Source organism: Bos indicus x Bos taurus, chromosome 19 (assembly GCF_003369695.1).
Source record: "Bos indicus x Bos taurus breed Angus x Brahman F1 hybrid chromosome 19, Bos_hybrid_MaternalHap_v2.0, whole genome shotgun sequence".
NCBI classification, from domain to species: domain Eukaryota; kingdom Metazoa; phylum Chordata; class Mammalia; order Artiodactyla; family Bovidae; genus Bos; species Bos indicus x Bos taurus.
The window spans coordinates 57,644,382-57,663,266 of NC_040094.1; the positions used below are offsets into that span (position 1 = coordinate 57,644,382).

Sequence of the window (18,885 nt, forward strand, 5' to 3'; positions counted from 1 at the left end):
CACAGCCGGCTGGCGAGCCCCGGGAGCCGGAGGCGCGGCGCGCCGCCCAGCCCGGGACGGAACCCGGCGCCGAGCGGGCCACGGGAGGGGCGCGGGGCGCGGGGCGTGGGGGCGGGCCCGGTCCCAGCCCGGCAGGCCGCGCCACGGGCTCCGGCCCCGCAGGCGCCCCTGCCCAGGCGCCCGCCAAGCTAGGACAGAGCGCGCCGCGCGCGGAGCCGAGTCGCCGGGACTCGTACCGCGCGGGAGGCGGCCGGCGCGGGCTCTGGGCGCGGGCGCAGCGCCCCTTCCCCCCGGTGAGTGGCGGGCGGCGAGCGGGGGGCGCCAACTTCGCCGCCAACTTGGGGCTGGGCTCCGGCGCCTCACGGGCAAGGACGGCGGGGACAGACGCGGGGCACCGGGGAGAGTCTGGAGGACGCTCGGAGCCCGAGGGGGGTGGAGCTGGGGGTCGGGAACCTGGGGCGCCCGGCCTGGGGATTAAGACCCAGGCGGGCGGGGACGAGGTGTGGGAGAGAGGCCGGGGTGCCAGGCGCGCGCGGCGGACGCGAGGGAAGGACGCGGGCGAGGCGCCCAAGACGTTCGTCTCCCGGGTCGCCGAGCCCTCCGGGCCCCCCTTTTCGCCAGGCGCCGCGGCACCGCTGGGGAGGGGGCGGTGCGCGGACGCAGGAGTCGGGGCTAGGAGCCCCGCAACTGTTGCTGCGGGAAGCCGGGCGGGGCTTGGGGAGCTGGAGCCGTGGCTGAGCTGAGCCAGAGCGAAGGGGGCTGGAGAGGGCGCGGAGCAGAGAGGACGAAAGGGGCTGTCAGTGGCTCCAGGAGCCGGCCGCCTGCTCCCGGGAGGTCGGCCGAGGATCTGTCCTCGCAGTCCCGCCCCTTCACCGGCTGTGAGCACCGCACCCCACCCCCGCCCAGATTCCCCACTTCCAGCTCTTCCTTCTGTCCAACCTCCCTCCTCTGACCTCAAGGAAGCAGAGTGGGCTTTACGGGGTGGTGTGATCTCCCCAAACTCTGGCCCCGCGCCTGGCGGACCCAGCCAGGCTCGAGGCTGAGAGACGAAGGATGGGCGAAGAAGACCTGGGAGGGGCAAGAGCCCTCCACCCCCGCGCGCCCCGGTGCGCTGGGCCTTGGCAGCCGCACCAGCGCGTTGCTCTGGTTTCCCCGGGCTTCGACCAGGATCCCCGACGGCTGGGAAGGGGAGCCGCAAGCCTCCTGCTGCAGAAAGTGGTTCACGCCTAGGCCTAGGCGGGCAGGGCCAGGGCCATGAGAAGGTAATGTCACACAGCGGCCAGAACATCCCCAAGGGTGCGTCCCACGAGCCATGGAAAGGTCCTGCCGGGTGAGCCAAGGGGGAATTCTTGCCGGGCCCTGACGCTCACCCTACTGGTCCTAGCCCTGCTCCCCTGGAGGGACTTCGGGCTTGGTCCCCAGCCCTCCAAAGCGCACCGCCCTGGCTTCATCCCCTAAAGTGAGGAAGGGAATTTGCTGGGTGCGGATCGCCTGCTGTGTCTCAGAGCCCGTCTAGTTTCTGGCTGCGCCAGTCAGCTTCCAAGCTGTTCCTAAACTCGGTACGAGGAATTCTAATATTAACGTGAAGGGGACCGAGTAGACCGGGAACCTAACTCCCGGATTTGCCCTAGGGCAGGACTGAGCTGGTACGGCGCCCACACCGGCTCGCCTGGCCCCACTTGCCAGGTGAGCTCGGCGCTCCCCACTCGCGGGGCTTGGGGCATGATCCAGCTTGGGGGCAGCGGGGATGGGGACCTAGGAGCCGAGGAGGTCTGCAGAGTGCAGCGGCGAGGCTGGGGGCGCGGGGTGCGTGGTGCCCAGTTTGGCCGCCAGGAGGCGTGGCGCGGGTCCCGGCGTCCGGAGTCGCCGCCGCCGCATCGCAAGTGTCCTTGAGCCGCGGGTGACGGTGTCTCTCGCCGTTCGCGCCCCCTCCTCCCGCGGGGGGAGCCTGATGCTACGTTCCCTATGAATTATTTATCGCTGGCCTAAAAATACCCCGAATTTCACAGCCCGAGTGTAAGAGATTCCCCTGAGGGTCCGAGTGGAATCAGCGGCGAGGGTGGGGGCGGGGAGTTAGTCTTACAGGAGGGAGACCTCGGTGTCCGCGACAGTGGGGGCAAGGTGGAGCGGTGGTCTTCTCCCCTGGCGCCCGGGTTCTCCCCTGGCACTCGGCAGAAGGGAGGCAGGGAAACCCGACGGCAGAGCGAAGGTCGCTCACCCGGTGGGCGGCGAATCCAGACGGGCCGCGCGGCTGGGGTTCCTCGGCTCCTCCGGGAAGCGGGAAGCGGCGCGGTTGGTGGGTGGGGCTGACTCCGGGGACCCAGGCTCCCGGCCTGGGGTGGGGGACGGCCCTCAGATGTCTGGCGTGGGAGAGTGTGTGCACGTCTGTGTGCGGGGAGCCTGCCTGGGATTGGGGGAGCAGGGGAAGAGAGAGAAGAGCTCTAAGCAGGCGGAGGTGTTTGGGCCGTTCAAGGTGATGCTGAGTGTCTCAGAAGACCGACAATTGCCTCCCTCCCCCGGGCTTTCTTGGGGAGGTCCGAGCGTTCATCAAATATTAACAGCCCCTTTGCGAAATGTGTGGACCCGCAAGTGGGTGGGCAGAGGTCTGGAAGACAACAGTCCAGCGCCTGGGGTGGGGGCATCCTGAAGTGGGCACGTTCCTGCCACAGGGCGAAGTGACAGGAGCCATCCCAGAGGCATAGCCGGAGCTCCCCGACCGGAGGTGGTGGTGGGGAAGGGCAGCTGGCCTGGGACCAGACCCAGACCCTCTTTGTCCCCACCTGTGCGTCCGCAGCTGCGAGGTACTGAGGCAGGGGCTCTGTGGGAGAGGGATTTACCTGGGGCTCTGAAAGTTCTGGAGTTTGTCGTGGAGACGAGAGAGGCAAAGGGAAGAGACCATTGCAGCCCAAGAGAGCAGCAGAGCAAGCCTGGAGGTGAGGGCAGTGGGGCCATCTGGCCACCAGACGGGAGGGAGGAGGAGGCCCACGGAGGGGAGGGCAGCCAGGGTGTGCCAGGCTCTGTCCATGGGACCAGGGTGTCCGGGCTTCATGTGCAGGCACCAGGGAGCAGCCGTGCTGTTTGAGGAGGGGTGCAGTGGCCAGAGGGCTCTTTTTGGCCAAGGGGGCAGCAGGTGGGGTGTGGCTGGATGGGAGGTGGAGAAGTGGGAGGCCAGGGGGAGACACATGGGAGATGGGGTCAGGCTGGGGCTCAGGTCTGACCTTCCTGACTTGCTGCAGAGGCTGGATGCCCTGTGGTGCTGAGACTGTGGAGCCTGAGACTCTTGGAATCTGCCCATTGCTCTTTAAAAAAAAAAAAAAAAGTTTCTTAAATTTATTTTTAATTAGGAGATAATTGCTTTACAGTATTGTGTTAGTTTCTGCTGTACTCCGAAGGGAATCAGCCTTCATGTGCGCTCAATTGCTCAGTCGTGTCTGGCTCTTTGCGACCCCATGGACTGTAGCCCACCAGGCTCCTCTGGCCATGGGATTCTCTAGGCAAGAATACTGGAGTGAGTTGCCATTTCCTCCTCCAGGGGATTTTCCTGACCCAGAGATCAAACCCGTGTCTCTTGTGTCTCCTGCACTGGCAGGGAGATTCTTGACCACTGAGCCAATTGGGAAGCCTTTCCCATTGCTCTTTGAAGCTTGGGGACTGCCTTGACTGGGGTCCCTCCATCCACAGGCATTCTGTGGTCACTCCTAGGGAGAGGCAAGACCTGCCCCAGCTTCCTCTCCTTGCCAATTCCAGCCCTGAAGGACTCCTTCCCATCTGAGAGAGTCTCTGGGGGCAGTGTCCCCTAGGAGCTGAGGGAGGACCTGGGTCCTTCATCTACAGTCATGTAGCCAGAAAGAAACAAAATGGGAGCCACATGTAGGCACATTAGACAAAAGGAAAAAGAAGTGAAATGAATTATAACACTATATTGTGTCTGAATCAATGTATCTAAAATATTTCTTCAACATGTGATCAATACAAAAATATTAACAAGATATTTTCGTTTTGTAATGTGGAGTTTTTGTTATTCAGTGTGTATTTTACACCTACGGCATCCCTCCGTTGGGATGGGCCTCATTTAAGGGCCTGATAATCACACATGACTGGTGGCTGCTATATTTGACAGCACAGGTCCGGCACTCAGAGCTGGGAGGCAGAAGTGGGGGAGGCTTCAGGCTTCCCAGGGATGGGCAGCTGAGCACAGAGAGCTTGCAGGAGGAGAAAGGAGCGTGACAGTGTCCTTTGCTGGTGTGATGCGAAATCCCTGGTTGAAGGTAGCTGTGGACACAGCGGGCTTCTGTCCCTACCCTAGACTCACACTGACATGCTTTTTATTTATTTATTCGGCCGTGCTGGGTCTTTGTTGTGACACTTGGGGTCTTTGATCTTTGTTGCAGAGTTCAGGATCTTTAGTTGCGGCATGAGAACTAATCGTGGCATGTGGGATCTAGTTCCCCCACCAGGGATTGAACCCGGGCCCCCTACATTGGGAGCGTAGAACCTTAGCTACTGGACCACAAGGGAAGTCCCTCCCGGCTGACACTCTCAGTGTACTGGGAAACCCTACACAGGGGGAGATTTCAAGGGCACAAAAGCAAATACAGTATTCCCTCCCCTGCCAAAAATCCTCTCTTCTCATTCTGAAATGAAATCTGGCCCAGCCTGGTCACCCTTTGGCCCTCTCCCGTTCAGAAGTTTCATCGGGGAAGTGATGGAAATGGAGTGGGTGGCAAAGCTGTGGCTGACAGCCAGCTGGGAGGGAGAGCTGCCTCCCTGGGCACCACTCACAGTGTGGCTGTTGGTCCCAACCCAAAGCAGTGATGCTTGTTTCACGAGGATACACATCAGGCCCTTGGGGTAGGTTTAAAAAATCCCTCACACCAGCGATGGCCCAGGGAGGCAACTCATGTGTGAGATACCGTGAGGATTGCAGGTGACCCCAAGCCCTGAAACACTCAGTGGGGTCATACTCCTGCTGTGGAAGAGCTGCTACTAATTGAGGCCATGGAGGGAAGGGTAGGGATGCCCAGAGCCCAGGAGGAGGGGGCTTTGTGCCAGGCAGGGTTACACAGAGCAGGGTCCTCAGGGATGTTAGATTCAACTTAGGATGCAAAAGGTCTGTGTGTGTGTATGTGTGTGTGTTTCAAGAGCTGCCTTCGTTCACCTGCTATGGAGCTGTCACCTAGAAAATAAGGATGCTGATAACAGTGGGTAGCCCTCTCACTGCTGTGAAGTAGTCCTGTGATTATTGCCGGCAAGAAATCATGGCTCAGAGAGGCCAAGCAACTTCCCCAAGATCACACAGTCAGTGAGTGGCAGAACTGGGACTTGAACTCAGGTCTCCCTGACTCAAATCCATGCACTTGGTACCAGATTAGCATTTGATGTGTACCTCCCTGGGGCAGAGCCCAGATAGATAAGTTTCAAAGGTCTGGCCTTTCTAGCCAAGCATGCTGTTCAACAGCAGGAGGGAAGTCATGAATGCCTGTCCAGGCCACATTCTGCCCAGACCCCGGTCTCCAGGCTGCATGTGGACCCTCAGCTAACCTCTCTGCCTCTTTCTCTGTGTCTGTCTGTGTCTGTCCACCTCTCTCTGTGGAGGGAGGCTCCTCCCTCTTCTCTTTCATCCTCTGGATGTCTGTCCCTCTGACTCTGGCTTTCGCCTCCTCTCTGTCCTTGTTTTTTCTCCATGCCTCTGTCTCCCTGCCTGTGCCTACCCTGCTCTCTCCGCAGGACTCTCCGGTGGACATGGGGGTGGCCCTGGGCCCGGCCCTGCTGCTTACCTCACTCCTTGGGGCCTGGGCAGGGCTGGGCCCTGGGCAGGGAGAGCAGACTGTGACGGTGGCCGTGGTATTTGGCAGCTCGGGGTCCCCGCAGGCCCAGGCCCGTACCCGCCTCACCCCCCAGAGCTTCCTGGACTTGCCCCTGGAGATCCAGCCGCTGAGCGTGGGCATCAACAACACCAACCCAAGCAGTCTCCTCACCCAGATCTGCGGGCTCCTGGGGGCTGCCCGCATCCATGGCATCGTCTTTGAGGACAACGTGGGCACTGAGGCCGTGGCCCAGATCCTGGACTTCATCTCCTCCCAGACCCACGTGCCAATCCTCAGCATCAGTGGGGGCTCTGCTGTGGTCCTCACCCCCAAGGTGCCCGTTCAAAGTCATGTCTTCCCATCCCTTGAGCTTGGAGCCAGGCTGGGGCTGGGAGTGTGGGCTGAGTCTGGGCCAGGGAGATGCTTGGGTCCTAGGAAGGTGGAATTGGGGTGGGCCCAGCAAGAATGTTGGGACTGGGAGAGACATGGGTGAGGGAGGGGAAAGCTGTGGGAATGATGATTCTATGTTCTAGAAGATAAACTTTCTGAGCTGCTTTCACATTTATGACTGGATGAGGGGTAGGCAGGTGGAAAACCCACCTCTGGTTCTGAGACAGCCCTGGCTCGCCTTCTCCCTGTTTTTCTGGACTTCCTTGGTCAGGCTCCAGACCCCAGCTCGAAGGCCAGGCTGGGCATGGGATCTGAAGTAGCTGGCCTGCAGGCTAGAACTTGTGGGGTCTCACTGTCTGAGACCTGGGGGAGGCAAGCCCTCGCTGTCTGTCTTGGGGGGAGAAAGTTCTAAACATGCATTCACCTGCAATCACAGCTGGGATCAGCGTCTGGAAGAACAAACACGGATGCCACATGGGAGTCCAGTAGGACTCCCTTCTGGGTCCGGGCTGGTCAGAGAAGGTCTCTTAAGAAGTGACACCGAAACTGAGACCTGGAGGGCGAGGGGGGTTGACAAGTTGTGTGTGTGGGGGTGGAGTGGGAGTGAGTGTCCCAGGCCAAGGGAGCAGTTCCAGGCAGTTCACAGTAGTGCGGCTGCTCGGAGGTGAGGAGGAGCAGAGTGTTTAGGAACAGAGAGAAGCCTGGGGAGGGAGGTGAGGTCCCGACCACATGGGAAGACTTCTGGGTTTCACCCTAAGAAAGCGAGGAGCTGAAGGTGTTGACGGGAGAGACTGATCTATTTGCCCTTCTTTTATGCTTATATTTTTATTATGGGGAATTTTGAGCATACATAAAAATAGAAGAGTTTAATGATCCCAGGTAACCCCTATCCCAGGAGAAGGCAGTGGCACCCAACTCCAGTACTCTTGCCTGGAAAATCCCATGGATGGAGGAGCCTGGTGGGCTGCAGTCCATGGGGTCGCTAAGAGTCAGACACGACTGACCGACTTCACTTTCACTTTTCACTTTCATGCATTGGAGAAGGAAATGGCAGCCCACTCCAGTGTTCTTGCCTGGAGAATCCCAGGGACGGGTGAGCCTGGTGGGCTGCCATCTATGGGGTCGCACAGTCTGACACGACTGAAGCGACTTAGCAGCAGCAGCAGCAGCAACCGCTATCCCATCCAGGCCGACCATGCCTTATCCTTACCCCCACTCACTTTCCCTTCTTCTGTATTATTTTGAAGCAAAACCCAGATGCAATATTTATCTCATCCATAAATACCTCAGTACACAACTCTAGACGATAGGACTTTACAAAATAATAAAACCACCATACATTATCCTGTCTAAAAAACAATAAAAATCCCTTAACAGCAAAACACATCCAGGCAGTGTTCAAATCTTCCCCCATTGTCTCATAAATGTCATAAATGTGTATGTTAAAATCTGTTGACTTGAAGCAGGAGCCAAACTAGTGTCCCACGTGGCGATTGGTTGGTATGACTTTCAAGTCTCTGTCTGAAGTCTCCTCTTCCATCTCTCTCTCTTTTCCTTGTAAATTTGTTTGTTGAAGGAACTGGTTTGCTTGTCTTATAGGGTTTTCATGGAGTTACTTTTTAAAAAGATTGGGACAGTCGCAGTGTGGTGAAATCGTGGTGGGGTGGAGTGGCAGCAGGGAACCCACAGCTTGGAGAGGACTGCCCTAGTCCAGGCTAGATTTGGCAGGTCCAGGGCACTTTGTGGTGGCCAACGCAGGGGAGGGGAGGAACTTTCTCATCGCCAGGGCTCCGTAGAGGATGGAGCTTTCCCAGTTGCTTCTGGGCCTGACATTATCTCTCAGCACGGGTAACTCTCCACTCTCACAGTGCTGTAGCAAATTACAGACGCCCACTGCACCGTTTCTGAGAGGCCCATTCAGCTGGCCGGGACTGGTGGGCTCGAGTCATCTGAAGCGTTTGTTGAAATACAGATCCCTGGGCGCCATCCTCAGAGAATCTGACCTAGCAGGTGTGCATTGGCCCAGAGAATTTACATTTCCTACAAGCGCCCAGGTGACGCTGCTCCTGCCAGTCTGCGGTCCAGACTTGATCAGGCAGCAAGGTTTAAAAAATGCTCTCCAGGAGATTTTCATGGGCAGCAGGGGCTGGGAACCACGCGCGGGACCGGGGGTAGGGATGAAGGGCATAGTAGGGACAGGGGTCCCTGGGACGCCCAGCATCTTCCAATGCAGAGGCGTGAGGGGGGTTAACCAAGGGGCGGGGCAGTCAGGCCACGCCCCACTCAGGCCCCGCCCCCGCCCCGCAGGAGTCGGGCTCCGCCTTCCTGCAGCTGGGCGTGTCCCTGGAGCAGCAGCTGCAGGTGCTGTTCAAGGTGCTGGAGGAGTACGACTGGAGCGCCTTCGCCGTGATCACCAGCCTGCACCCCGGCCACGCTCTCTTCCTCGAGGGCGTGCGCGCCGTCACCGACGCCAGCTACCTGAGCTGGCGGCTGCTGGACGTGCTCACGCTGGAGCTGGGCCCCGGCGGGGCGCGCCAGCACACCCAGCGCCTGCTGCGCCAGCTCGACGCCCCGGTGCTGGTGGCCTACTGCTCGCGCGAGGAGGCCGAGGTGCTCTTCGCCGAGGCGGCGCAGGCTGGCTTGGTAGGGCCCGGGCACGTGTGGCTGGTGCCTAGCCTGGCGCTGGGCAGCACCGACACGCCCCCTGCCGCCTTCCCCGTGGGCCTCATCAGCGTCGTCACCGAGAGCTGGCGCCTCAGCCTGCGCCAGAAGGTCCGAGACGGCGTGGCTATCCTGGCCCTGGGCGCCCATGGCTACCGGCGCCAGCACGGTGCCCTGCCCGCCCCAGCTGGGGACTGCCGCGCCCACCCTGGGCCCCTCAGCCCTGCCCGGGAGGCCTTCTACAGGTAGGCACCTGCCCAGGGCATGGGCGTGAGGGGGGTGCTTCAAGGCCCGTGGTGGCAGGGAGTTTGGGCTTGCCTGTGACACCTCGCTCTAGCTGTGTGACCTGGGGCCGAGTGACCTCACCTCCCTGGGCCTTAGTTTCTTCATCTGAGAAAAGAGCGGGGTGTGAGAGTGTGGTGAGGACCTCGGGGGTCAACGTAAGGAAACAGAGCAGTAAATACACAAATGCGGCCTGCTGGTGGTGGTGATGAGGCAGGAGGTGGGAGGGTACTTCCGGGTCTGGGCTGGGCTGCAGGCAGGACTCAGGGGACACTGGCTTCTCCCCTCCTCGCAGGCACCTGCTGAATGTCACCTGGGAGGGCCGGGACTTTTCCTTCGGCCCTGGTGGGTACCTGGTCCAGCCCACCATGGTGGTGATTGCCCTCAACCGGCACCGCCTTTGGGAGATGGTGAGAAGGGGGTGAGCCCAAGGGCCCTCGGTATCCTTTCATTGTGTCCCCCCTCCTTGCCCCACAGCTGAGCAGAGAGTCCCATCTGCCCCTTATCCGGCCCCTCATCCTTCAGATCTCAGCTGAAACATCTCCAGGTCCTCCAGGGTGGGTGAGGCACCTCTGCTCTGGGCTCCCACACCACCCCGGCCTCCTGCCACCATAGAACTTATTAAGCACTCTTATTACACAGTCCTGCCCTTGGAGGAGTAACTCACAGCTGTGTTGGCTAGATGGATGGAAACAAATAGACTTTGGGGAGATCCTTGCTTATGAAAGAAGGTTTGCAAAGCATTATGGGAGTAGAGAGGAGGGGCAGAAATTGATTCTGCCTTCAAAGGAGGAAACTGGAGAAGTCTTCTCAGAAGTTGGGACATTTGGCCTGCGGGCTATAGACGGTTGAGTAGGAGCCCACCCAGAAGAGATACTAGTCTCATAGACCAAGGGGAAGAAGGATGTGAAGCATTTTTAATCGATGTATTCAGGGGTGTGGAGACTGGGGAAGAAGGAAGGGGTGATGGAGAGAATTGAACCTGAACGTGAAGGGTATTGAGTGCTGGGCTAAGGACTTTGTGTGAGGGTCCAGGGAATGAGTGTAGAGAGACAGGCTCAGGTCTGGGCTTGAGGAAGACACCCTGGCCCAGCAGCAGGGAAGTGTGGAAGCTGGACTGGAGAGTGTGGGGAACAGAGGCCGCGGAGGCTGCAGGAAGGTCTTCTCTTCTGGGCGTGCCCAGCCCTTTGCCCTGACTCTCCTGTTCTCCAAACTCTCTCGCCCCAGGCCCTGCTCTGGCCTGTCCCATGTGATCCTAGGAGTGGTGGGGGATTCTTGGCCTTGGCATGCCCCCCTGATAGAAGCCATACCTACAGGATGGGCATAGTAGGGCTGAAGGTCCCAGGCTGAGGCCGGTCACCCTCTGCAGGTGGGGCGCTGGGACCACGGCATCCTGCACATGAAGTACCCCGTGTGGCCTCGCTACAGTGCCTCCCTGCAGCCCGTGGTGGACAGCCGGCACCTGACGGTGGCCACGCTGGAGGAGCGACCCTTTGTCATCGTGGAGAGCCCCGACCCTGGCACAGGCGGCTGCGTGCCCAACACTGTGCCCTGCCGCCGGCAGAGCAACCACACCTTCAGGTCCGCCAGAACACATGGGGGTGGGGGGGGTGTGATGTGAACTGTGCACCGCTGAGTGATGGCGGGCGAGTGTGTGTCTTACGCTCGGGAATGGGGGCAGGGTCCGCACGTCAGGCTGAGAGCCACTGGCTCTGACCCCAGTGGTCTTCTCGGCGGCAGCAGCGGTGACGCGGCCCCCTACACCAAGCTTTGCTGTAAGGGCTTCTGCATCGACATCCTCAAGAAGCTGGCCAGGGTGGTCAGGTTCTCCTACGACCTGTACCTGGTGACCAATGGCAAGCATGGCAAGAGAGTGCGTGGTGTGTGGAACGGCATGATCGGGGAGGTAGGCCTGGCCCCAGGACGCCCGAGCCCCCCTGCCTGCCTCCCCGCCCCGCCCCAACATCCGTCAACCACCCCCAGATGGTCCCTTAGGTGTTTCCTCCTGTGCTGGGGCTCCGTCGGGGTGAGACCCAGGCCCAGCTCCCACAGGTCTCCGAGCTGGCACAGGGATTGTATTGGCACCAGTGATGACTCCGGGGGTGGAGCTCTGAGGACTCGGGTGGAGGGTGCTGGCAGGGGGCCAGGAGGGGAGCGGGAGTCCCTCCTCCGATCTGGGCCTGACCCTCAGGTGTACTACAAGCGGGCGGACATGGCCATCGGCTCCCTCACAATCAATGAGGAGCGCTCTGAGATTGTGGATTTCTCCGTGCCCTTCGTGGAGACGGGCATCAGTGTGATGGTGGCCCGCAGCAACGGCACCGTCTCCCCCTCGGCCTTTCTGGGTGCGGCTCAGGGCCATGGTCGGGGTGGTGAGGGTGGTGCGGAGGGACCCCCAAGTGGATGTGTGGAGCCTGGGGTGGGCCCATGGAGGGCAAGCACTGTTGTGATAGGACCCTGTCCCAGAGCAGATGGAGAGGGGAGACCAAGGCTTGCTGGGGAGCCTGGTCTCCCTAGGGGCATCTCCCCTGGGGCTCCACTGCTCTGAGAGTCAGAGACCCCTCTGCTCTGTCCAAGGGGCTGGTGACCACGTGGACCCACCTGCCTGCACCCAGGCCTCCTCTGAGCCGCCTCCCTCTGTTCCCAGAGCCCTACAGCCCTGCCGTGTGGGTCATGATGTTCGTCATGTGCCTCACGGTCGTGGCCATCACTGTCTTCATGTTCGAGTACTTCAGCCCCGTCAGCTACAACCAGAACCTCACCAGCGGCAAGAGTAAGCTCCCACTTGGGCCTGGGAGGAGGGAGCAGGCTTGGAGCTTCCCGGAGGGGTGGGCTCAGGGCTTCCGGTGGAGGGGGTGGGGGAGGTTAGAGAGTGAGAGGATGGGGGAGTGGGGTGGGGGGAGCCTTTCAGAGAATGCCCCCTAGTGGGGGTTCCTGGCCTTCAGACAACATGCAGGGGGACCCATCAGATACATGAGAGGGAGAAGCAAAGTGAGTTGATGTGCTCTGGGGTGGGGATGGCCAGGGATGGGGTTAGTGGAGACAGGAGCCATGGACTCAGGTAGGCTGGACCTGATGCCCTCTGTGCCGGGCAAGAGGAACCCCAGCGTCTGCCCTCTCGCCCCCAGGGTCTGGGGGCCCGTCCTTCACCATCGGCAAGTCCGTGTGGCTGCTCTGGGCGCTGGTCTTCAACAACTCGGTGCCCATTGAGAACCCCCGGGGCACCACCAGCAAGATCATGGTGCTGGTGTGGGCCTTCTTCGCTGTCATCTTCCTCGCCAGCTACACTGCCAACCTGGCCGCCTTCATGATCCAGGAGCAGTACATCGACACCGTGTCCGGACTCAGTGATAAGAAGGTTCTGCAGCCCCTGCTGTTGGAGGGTGGTGGGGAAGGGGATGCCACAGGCAGGCAGGGGCAGGCCTTGGGTGGGACACAGGACAGATGGAGTCAGTGGAATCTGAACTGGAGGCGGGAGCAGGAAGAAGCCGGGGAGCCTGGGGAGGAGAGAAATGGCTTAAGTCCACTTAATATGTTTTGAGTGCATCTTTCCTTGTCCTGGCCTCCGTGTCTTTGTTTTTAAGACACAGGCCTGGTGCAGTCAGTCTCTATGACAGTTCTGCCATTCCTGTGCGGAGTCCAGGCTGCGGGAATGGGGTTGGGGGTGTTGGTGCCTGGAAGGTCGGAGGAAGGGTTAGGAATGCCGACAGTGCCCTCGGCCCGCAGTTCCAGCGGCCACAGGATCAGTACCCGCCCTTCCGCTTTGGCACGGTGCCCAACGGCAGCACGGAGCGGAACATCCGCAGCAACTACCGCGACATGCACACCCACATGGTCAAGTTCAACCAGCGCTCGGTGGAGGACGCGCTGACCAGCCTCAAGATGGGGTGGGTCTGCAGTCCTGCTCCCACCCTCTGACTGTCTCTACCCACGTGTCTCCCCGAGAGACCCAAGGTGGGGATGGTGAGGCTGGGCTGCCCGGTAGGACTCCCGGGGAGGGGCAGAGTGAGACAAAAATGGACACGCACCAGGGCCCAGGGGCGCAGCTATGGTACTGACCAGGGCTCAGCCTTGCCCCAAGCATTGGTTATGACCTTCTTAGGGTCTTTAGGGGCCCGGAGGGCAGACAGGACGTGTCCTCCGGGGGCAGAGAGCCCCCCTGGCCTCTCTGAAGAGGAGGGAGGTGGGGTTCCCAAGCCGTGGGAGGGGGCTTCTTTGCATCCAGGACCCCAGGGAGGAGAAGGCTCTGCCCATCGCCCCCACCCCCGGGTAGTGGCCCGCGGGCTCTCATGGCCCAGATCCCCATGAGGCCCCGGGTTCGGTGCCCCGTGCCTTGCTTGATTGCCGGCCTGAGGGCTCAGCCTGTCCCCCAGGAAGCTGGACGCCTTCATCTATGACGCCGCTGTCCTCAACTACATGGCGGGCAAGGACGAGGGCTGCAAGCTGGTCACCATCGGCTCTGGCAAGGTCTTTGCCACCACCGGCTATGGCATCGCCATGCAGAAGGACTCCCACTGGAAGCGGGCCATAGACCTGGCGCTCCTTCAGTTCCTGGGAGACGGTGGGTGCAGCCTCTGAGGGGGCCCGGGGTGGGTCCCATGTGGTTGACAAAGCCCATGGCTGGGATAGCTGCCTGGGGGCTGGTTAGCATTTCCACTGCTGTTCTCTGAGTGCCCAGCGCCTGCGGGCAGGGAGAGAGGCTCTGGGGGTGGGAGGTTGGCACAGTAGTTGGGTGGGGGCATTAGGAACACTGGAGGGAGACTGGGGAGGGATGAGTTGGCCAGGAGGGAGCAGGAAATATTTGGGGAGTCCTTGAAGGAGGGAGCTCAGGCCACAGTGGGGGGTGGGGTGGGGTGTCTGAACTCCTTTACTTTTTCCCAAGACCCCTCCCCTCCATTTCCATCTTTTTTTTTTTTTTACAACAGCTATCTTTTATTTAATAATTTATTTTGGCTGCACCTTGGGACATGCATGATCTTAGTTTCCTGACCGGGGACTGAACCTGTGCCCCTTGCAGTGGAAGCATGGAGTCCTAAGCACTGGACAGTCAGGGAATTCTCTCCATTTCCATCTTGAGAGGCCCTGGGAATGGTGCCAAGAGCCAGCCTAATCCCAGAGCCCCGGCCCAGGCTGGCCTTGGTACCGAGAGCTCACACCTGTGAGCGGCCCAGCTGGGCTGCTCTGAGACCCAGAGAGAGCTTTGAATTTAGAGTCCCAGTTAGATGAACTGGTTTTCCATCAGTGCCGCAGAATAATGTGAGCGATAACAGTGAAGTGCTTGCAGCCTCCCTGGGGGCCTAGCTCTTTTGTCTCTGTGTGCCCAGCTCCATGCCTGGCATGCAGGTGATCAATAAGTCTTTGACGAATAAATGAATGATAACATTTACCCAGTCAACAAGCCTTTACTGGGCATGTGGGAGGTGAGTGTGTCAGAGGCTGGCACTGCCCCCCCCCCCCCAGCTCCCACTCTGCTCTCTTCCCTCCTCTTTATTGACTCCCCTCCCCCCATCCGCCCCTGTAAGGCTGGATCCCTGTGTAGTCCTACAGGTGGGTGGTACCCTGGCCCCAGACCCCTCCTCACTCCAGGCGTAGGTGAGCGCTGGAAGTGTCCTCCCTGAGCCAGGTGTGCACCCCCACCCCCACCCCAGGGGAGACCCAGAAGCTGGAGACGGTGTGGCTCTCCGGGATCTGCCAGAATGAGAAGAACGAGGTGATGAGCAGCAAGCTGGACATCGACAACATGGCGGGTGTCTTCTACATGCTGCTTGTGGCCATGGGGCTGGCCCTGCTGGTCTTCGCCTGGGAGCACCTGGTCTACTGGAAGCTGCGCCACTCTGTGCCCAACACGTCCCGGCTGGACTTCCTGCTGGCCTTCAGCAGGGTGGGTGCCCACCCCGCCCTAGCCAGGCCCCAGCTGTAGGGGCACCAGCCCAGCTGGCCCCTGGCCCCATTTACAGATGTAAAAACTGAGGTCTGGAGAGGTGGCATGGCCTGCCGGCATCACGCAGCAGATGAGAAGCAGAGCCCTTCTCCAACAGGCAGGGCAGGACTCTGGAGCCAGGCTGACCTGCCATTTACAAGCTGTGTGAGTTTAGGAGAAGGAGTTCATCTCTTGGCCCCTCAGAGCTCCTCTGTAAATGCTCCCAGCGGGACATAAGAGGCGCCTAACAAATGTTCGTTTCTTCCTGGGACTGAGAGATGCCTGAGTTGATGGATCCCACCTGGGCGAGGGGCGTTCTGCGTGGGGGCGGTCCGGGAGGGCAGGGCGCGGCTCACGGCGGGTCTGTCCCCTCCCTCCCTCCGCCCAGGGCATCTACAGCTGCTTCAGCGGCGTGCAGAGCCTGGCAAGCCCCGCGCGCCCGCCCAGCCCCGACCTCACCGCCGGCTCGGCCCAGGCCAGCGTGCTCAAGATGCTGCAGGCGGCGCGCGACATGGTGACCACGGCAGGGGTGAGCAGCTCCCTGGACCGCGCCACGCGAACCATCGAGAGCTGGGGCTGCGGCCGCCCTGCACCCGCGCCGCCGCCCGCCTGCCCCGGCCCGCGGCCGCCCACCCCGGCTCCTCCTCGCGAGCCGAGCCCCACGGGTTGGAGGCCGCCAGGCGGCGGCCGCGCGGCGCTGGGGCGCAGGGCCGCGCAGCCCTCGGGCCACCCCCCGACGCCCCGGCCCGCCCTCCCCGACGTCTCCCGGGAGGCGAGCCGGCGGGCCTGGGAGGCGCGGTGGCCGCTGCGGCCCGGGCGCCGCGGGCGGCGCTTCTCGGCCTCCGAGCGGCGTGCGCGCCCGGAGCGTCCCCTGTCGCCCGAGCGCGGCCACTACAGCTCCTTCCCTCGCGCCGACCGGTCCGGACGCCCCTTCCTGCCGCTTTTCCCGGAGCCCCCGGAGCCCGAGGACCTGCCGCTGCTCGGGCCGGAGCAGCTGGCTCGGCGGGAGGCCCTCCTGCGCGCGGCCTGGGCCCGGGGGTCACGCCCGCGCCACGCGTCTCTGCCCAGCTCGGTGGCCGAAGCCTTCACTCGGCCCAGTTCTGGGCCCGCCCGGTGTGCCCGCCCGGCCTGCGGGCGCTTGATACCGGCGCAGTCCATGCGGCTGCCGTCTTACCGCGAGGCCTGCCAGGAGGGGCTGTGGGCCGGGCCCCCCGCCTGGCCGCACGGACAGCACACCTGCCTCCACGCCCATGCCCACCTGCCGCTCTGCTGGGGGGTTGTCTGCTCTCACCTCCCACCCTGTGCCGCCCACGGCCCCTGGCTCCCCGGGGCCTGGGGGCCTCCGGGGCACAGGGACAGGACCCTGGGGCTGAGCCCAGAATACAGCAACAGTGGGGAACTGGAAAGGGTCAGCAGGGCGGCCTCTGGGACGCACGGCTTTCCACGGCCTTGCACCTGGAGGCGGATCTCCAGCTTGGAGTCAGAAGTGTGAGGGCTCAGGTCCTCTGGTTCCTGTTCAGCTGGATCCTCTGCCTGGCACTGCCAGCAGTTAGAGGGCAGGTGGTCTCTGGCTTTCTTGGCTTCTGTCTTGAAATCCAACCGAGTGACCGATGGTATCTTCATGGTCAACTCGGTGACCTCAGCGGCCGCAGTCCTGTTGCAGGTTGGGCTTCTGCTATCTTCTTATGCAAATCCCTTCCCGCCTGGCCTGGAGTCATAAGGGGAGCAGTGGTGTCTCCCTCCCCTGCTGTGAGCTGGTCCCTGGTCGTGGCTGCCGGGGGCTTGGTGTGGGAGGCATGTAGACTGGAACTTGGGGTTGGGGCAGGGCTATCGTGGTTCTTGTTCCATCTGGCTGGAGTTTTTTTTTCTCCAAGTGCTGGGACATTAAACCAACCTTTTACAACCCACTGGCCCTGACTGCCTCATTCTGCATCCCCAGAGTGGGGCACACGGCAGCCTTTAGGTGACAGGAGCATCATGGGAGTATCCCAGGTGAGGTGCGTGCCTACAGCAGGTGGGCAGCTCCCTTGGTGGGAGTACCCAGGAAGTGAGGCTGAGCGAAGACTCCGTGCAGAAGCCACTTGGTTTTCAGTGTCAGCTCCCTCCCACCCTGGTGCCAGAAGTGACAAATGTGCTCAGCAGGGGGCTCTGGTGGTTGATGGATGGCGTTCATCCTTCAGTGTCCTTGAAAACAAGGGCTCACGCCAGGGGGCTGTGGGTGCCCTGCTCTGCCAGGGGCCCCGATGGGAGCCCGACAATGTCATGGTGCAGATGGTGGAGGGAGGTCTGCGGGGCTTTCCTGGCCAGCGGTATTCACTCCACGGTGGCTGTGCTGGGCTCAGACTGCCTGCCGGTTCTGGAAGCCTGGCCCGGGTGGGCTTCTGGGGTCAGGCACAGCTCAGCTTTGCTGGTGCCAGGACTCCTGGGGCTGGGAGGACCCCCAGGTCAGAGAATCTGTCCCACATCTCAGTTCTTTGTCCCCGCTCCGGGGCTCCCAGCCCCACCTCCTTCCTCTGCCTCATGTCATTGGCTGTGAACCATCTAAAAAGATGGCTCTTGAGTGCCGTTTACTGTGCTTTCACATCTGTGATTACATTTAGCCCCACAATGACTGAAGCCAGAATTCTTCTTCCATCCATTCTGCAAACAGTGGTGCCAGCAGAGCTTTTCTGACTGAGCATGTGAAGCCTGAGGCCTTTCTGTCCTGACAATTAGGGTGAAGCAGGGCAGAAACTAACTCCATGTCGTAGGGAGGAGGCCGGCAGCGCCATGTGCAGCCGCTGCCCCGTGTTCTTACCCTCACCACTCCTCCTTGCTGGCTTCCAGGAGGCTGGGTTCCCTCACGAGTCTCCAAATAGTCCACCACCTGGGACTGGAGCCACAAAAACTGGAAATTTTTGTTTGTTTGTTTGGCTTTAGGGGTAAGAGCAGCTGAAATAGTAGAGTGGGGGAAATTTCTAATACCCCTCCATTCCCAGCTGGAGTGCCTGACCACCACCAGTTTAGGGGGCCCCCATCCAAAGTCAGTTTCACTTTCTCTGCCCCATGGATTTTCAGATTCAGATCCAGAATCTGGGAGTTCCACAACAGGTGGTGAGTGTGGGTCTGAGTGAGTGCTAGGGCACAGCCTCTGGAGGTGAGAGGGTTAACCATTGGCCACCAGCCCCTGGATCTGAGCACCAGCCTCTGGATCTGAGCAGGCTGCAGTAGGTGAGGCTGGGAGGGGTTGTGAGGTCCAAGCTGCTCTCTGCTCCCTGCCCAATATCATTAATAACCAAGAACTGGAAAGATAATTAAGAACCACATGTGGGGCTGAGCCTGCTGCTGGCTGGCTCCAAGGAGGGGCCCGTCCCGCACCCAGGGCTGGGTTCCTGGACGCCTGGCTCCTTCTCTAGGAATGTATTCTGGGGAGAAGCGAGTCTTAGAGGGGAGCGGGGGCAGGAAGGGTGCCTTCTGCAGGTTCAGATGCATGCTGCCCCTCTGTGGGAGGACTAGAGAAGGTTCTGTCTGATCAACGGGAGGGCAGAAAGCCTGGTAGGGGCTCAGGGAGCCGGCTGTGTGAGTGAGCGCAGCGAGGCCATGGTTATGGTCAGTCATCGTAAAGCAGGGCGTGACTGGGGAGCAAACAGCCGGCTGAACCCAGACACCCAAATGCTGTGTTTTTCTTTTGACGGGACACATGAGGAGGGGCAGTTGGTTGCATCTCAGCTGCAGACGTTTCCTGCTGTCTCACTCTGCTCCCTCCTGCTGCCCTGGTCACTGCGTTTCTTCCTCTGTCTTTGCTGAGGGGCTCATCCTCTACACCTCCTCTTTCCTGGGGCCCAG

The 18,885-nt window shown here is 60.9% G+C and overlaps 1 protein-coding gene across 1 annotated transcript; it reads left to right on the top strand.

The window, feature by feature from the left end:
• Positions 1 to 5,586: 5,586 nt before the first annotated feature.
• GRIN2C (glutamate ionotropic receptor NMDA type subunit 2C) lies at positions 5,587 to 16,963 on the top strand. The gene is made up of 12 exons (XM_027518852.1): positions 5,587 to 6,141; positions 8,505 to 9,103; positions 9,436 to 9,550; positions 10,510 to 10,721; positions 10,881 to 11,046; positions 11,332 to 11,485; positions 11,788 to 11,913; positions 12,269 to 12,498; positions 12,867 to 13,027; positions 13,514 to 13,701; positions 14,789 to 15,021; positions 15,449 to 16,963. The coding sequence occupies exons 1-12, from the start codon at positions 5,629 to 5,631 to the stop codon at positions 16,550 to 16,552; spliced, it is 3,801 nt and encodes a 1,266-aa protein (XP_027374653.1). The 5' UTR covers positions 5,587 to 5,628; the 3' UTR covers positions 16,553 to 16,963.
• Positions 16,964 to 18,885: the final 1,922 nt, after the last annotated feature.

Bases quoted from the DNA above. Each gene is read 5' to 3' on its own strand.
- GRIN2C (XM_027518852.1), top strand. From the start codon at position 5,629: ATGTCTGTCCCTCTGACTCTGGCTTTCGCCTCCTCTCTGTCCTTGTTT. The intron at 11,486-11,787 runs GTGCGGCTCAGG...CTCTGTTCCCAG, and splicing joins CTCCCCCTCGGCCTTTCTGG to AGCCCTACAGCCCTGCCGTG. The intron at 11,914-12,268 runs GTAAGCTCCCAC...TCTCGCCCCCAG, and splicing joins GAACCTCACCAGCGGCAAGA to GGTCTGGGGGCCCGTCCTTC.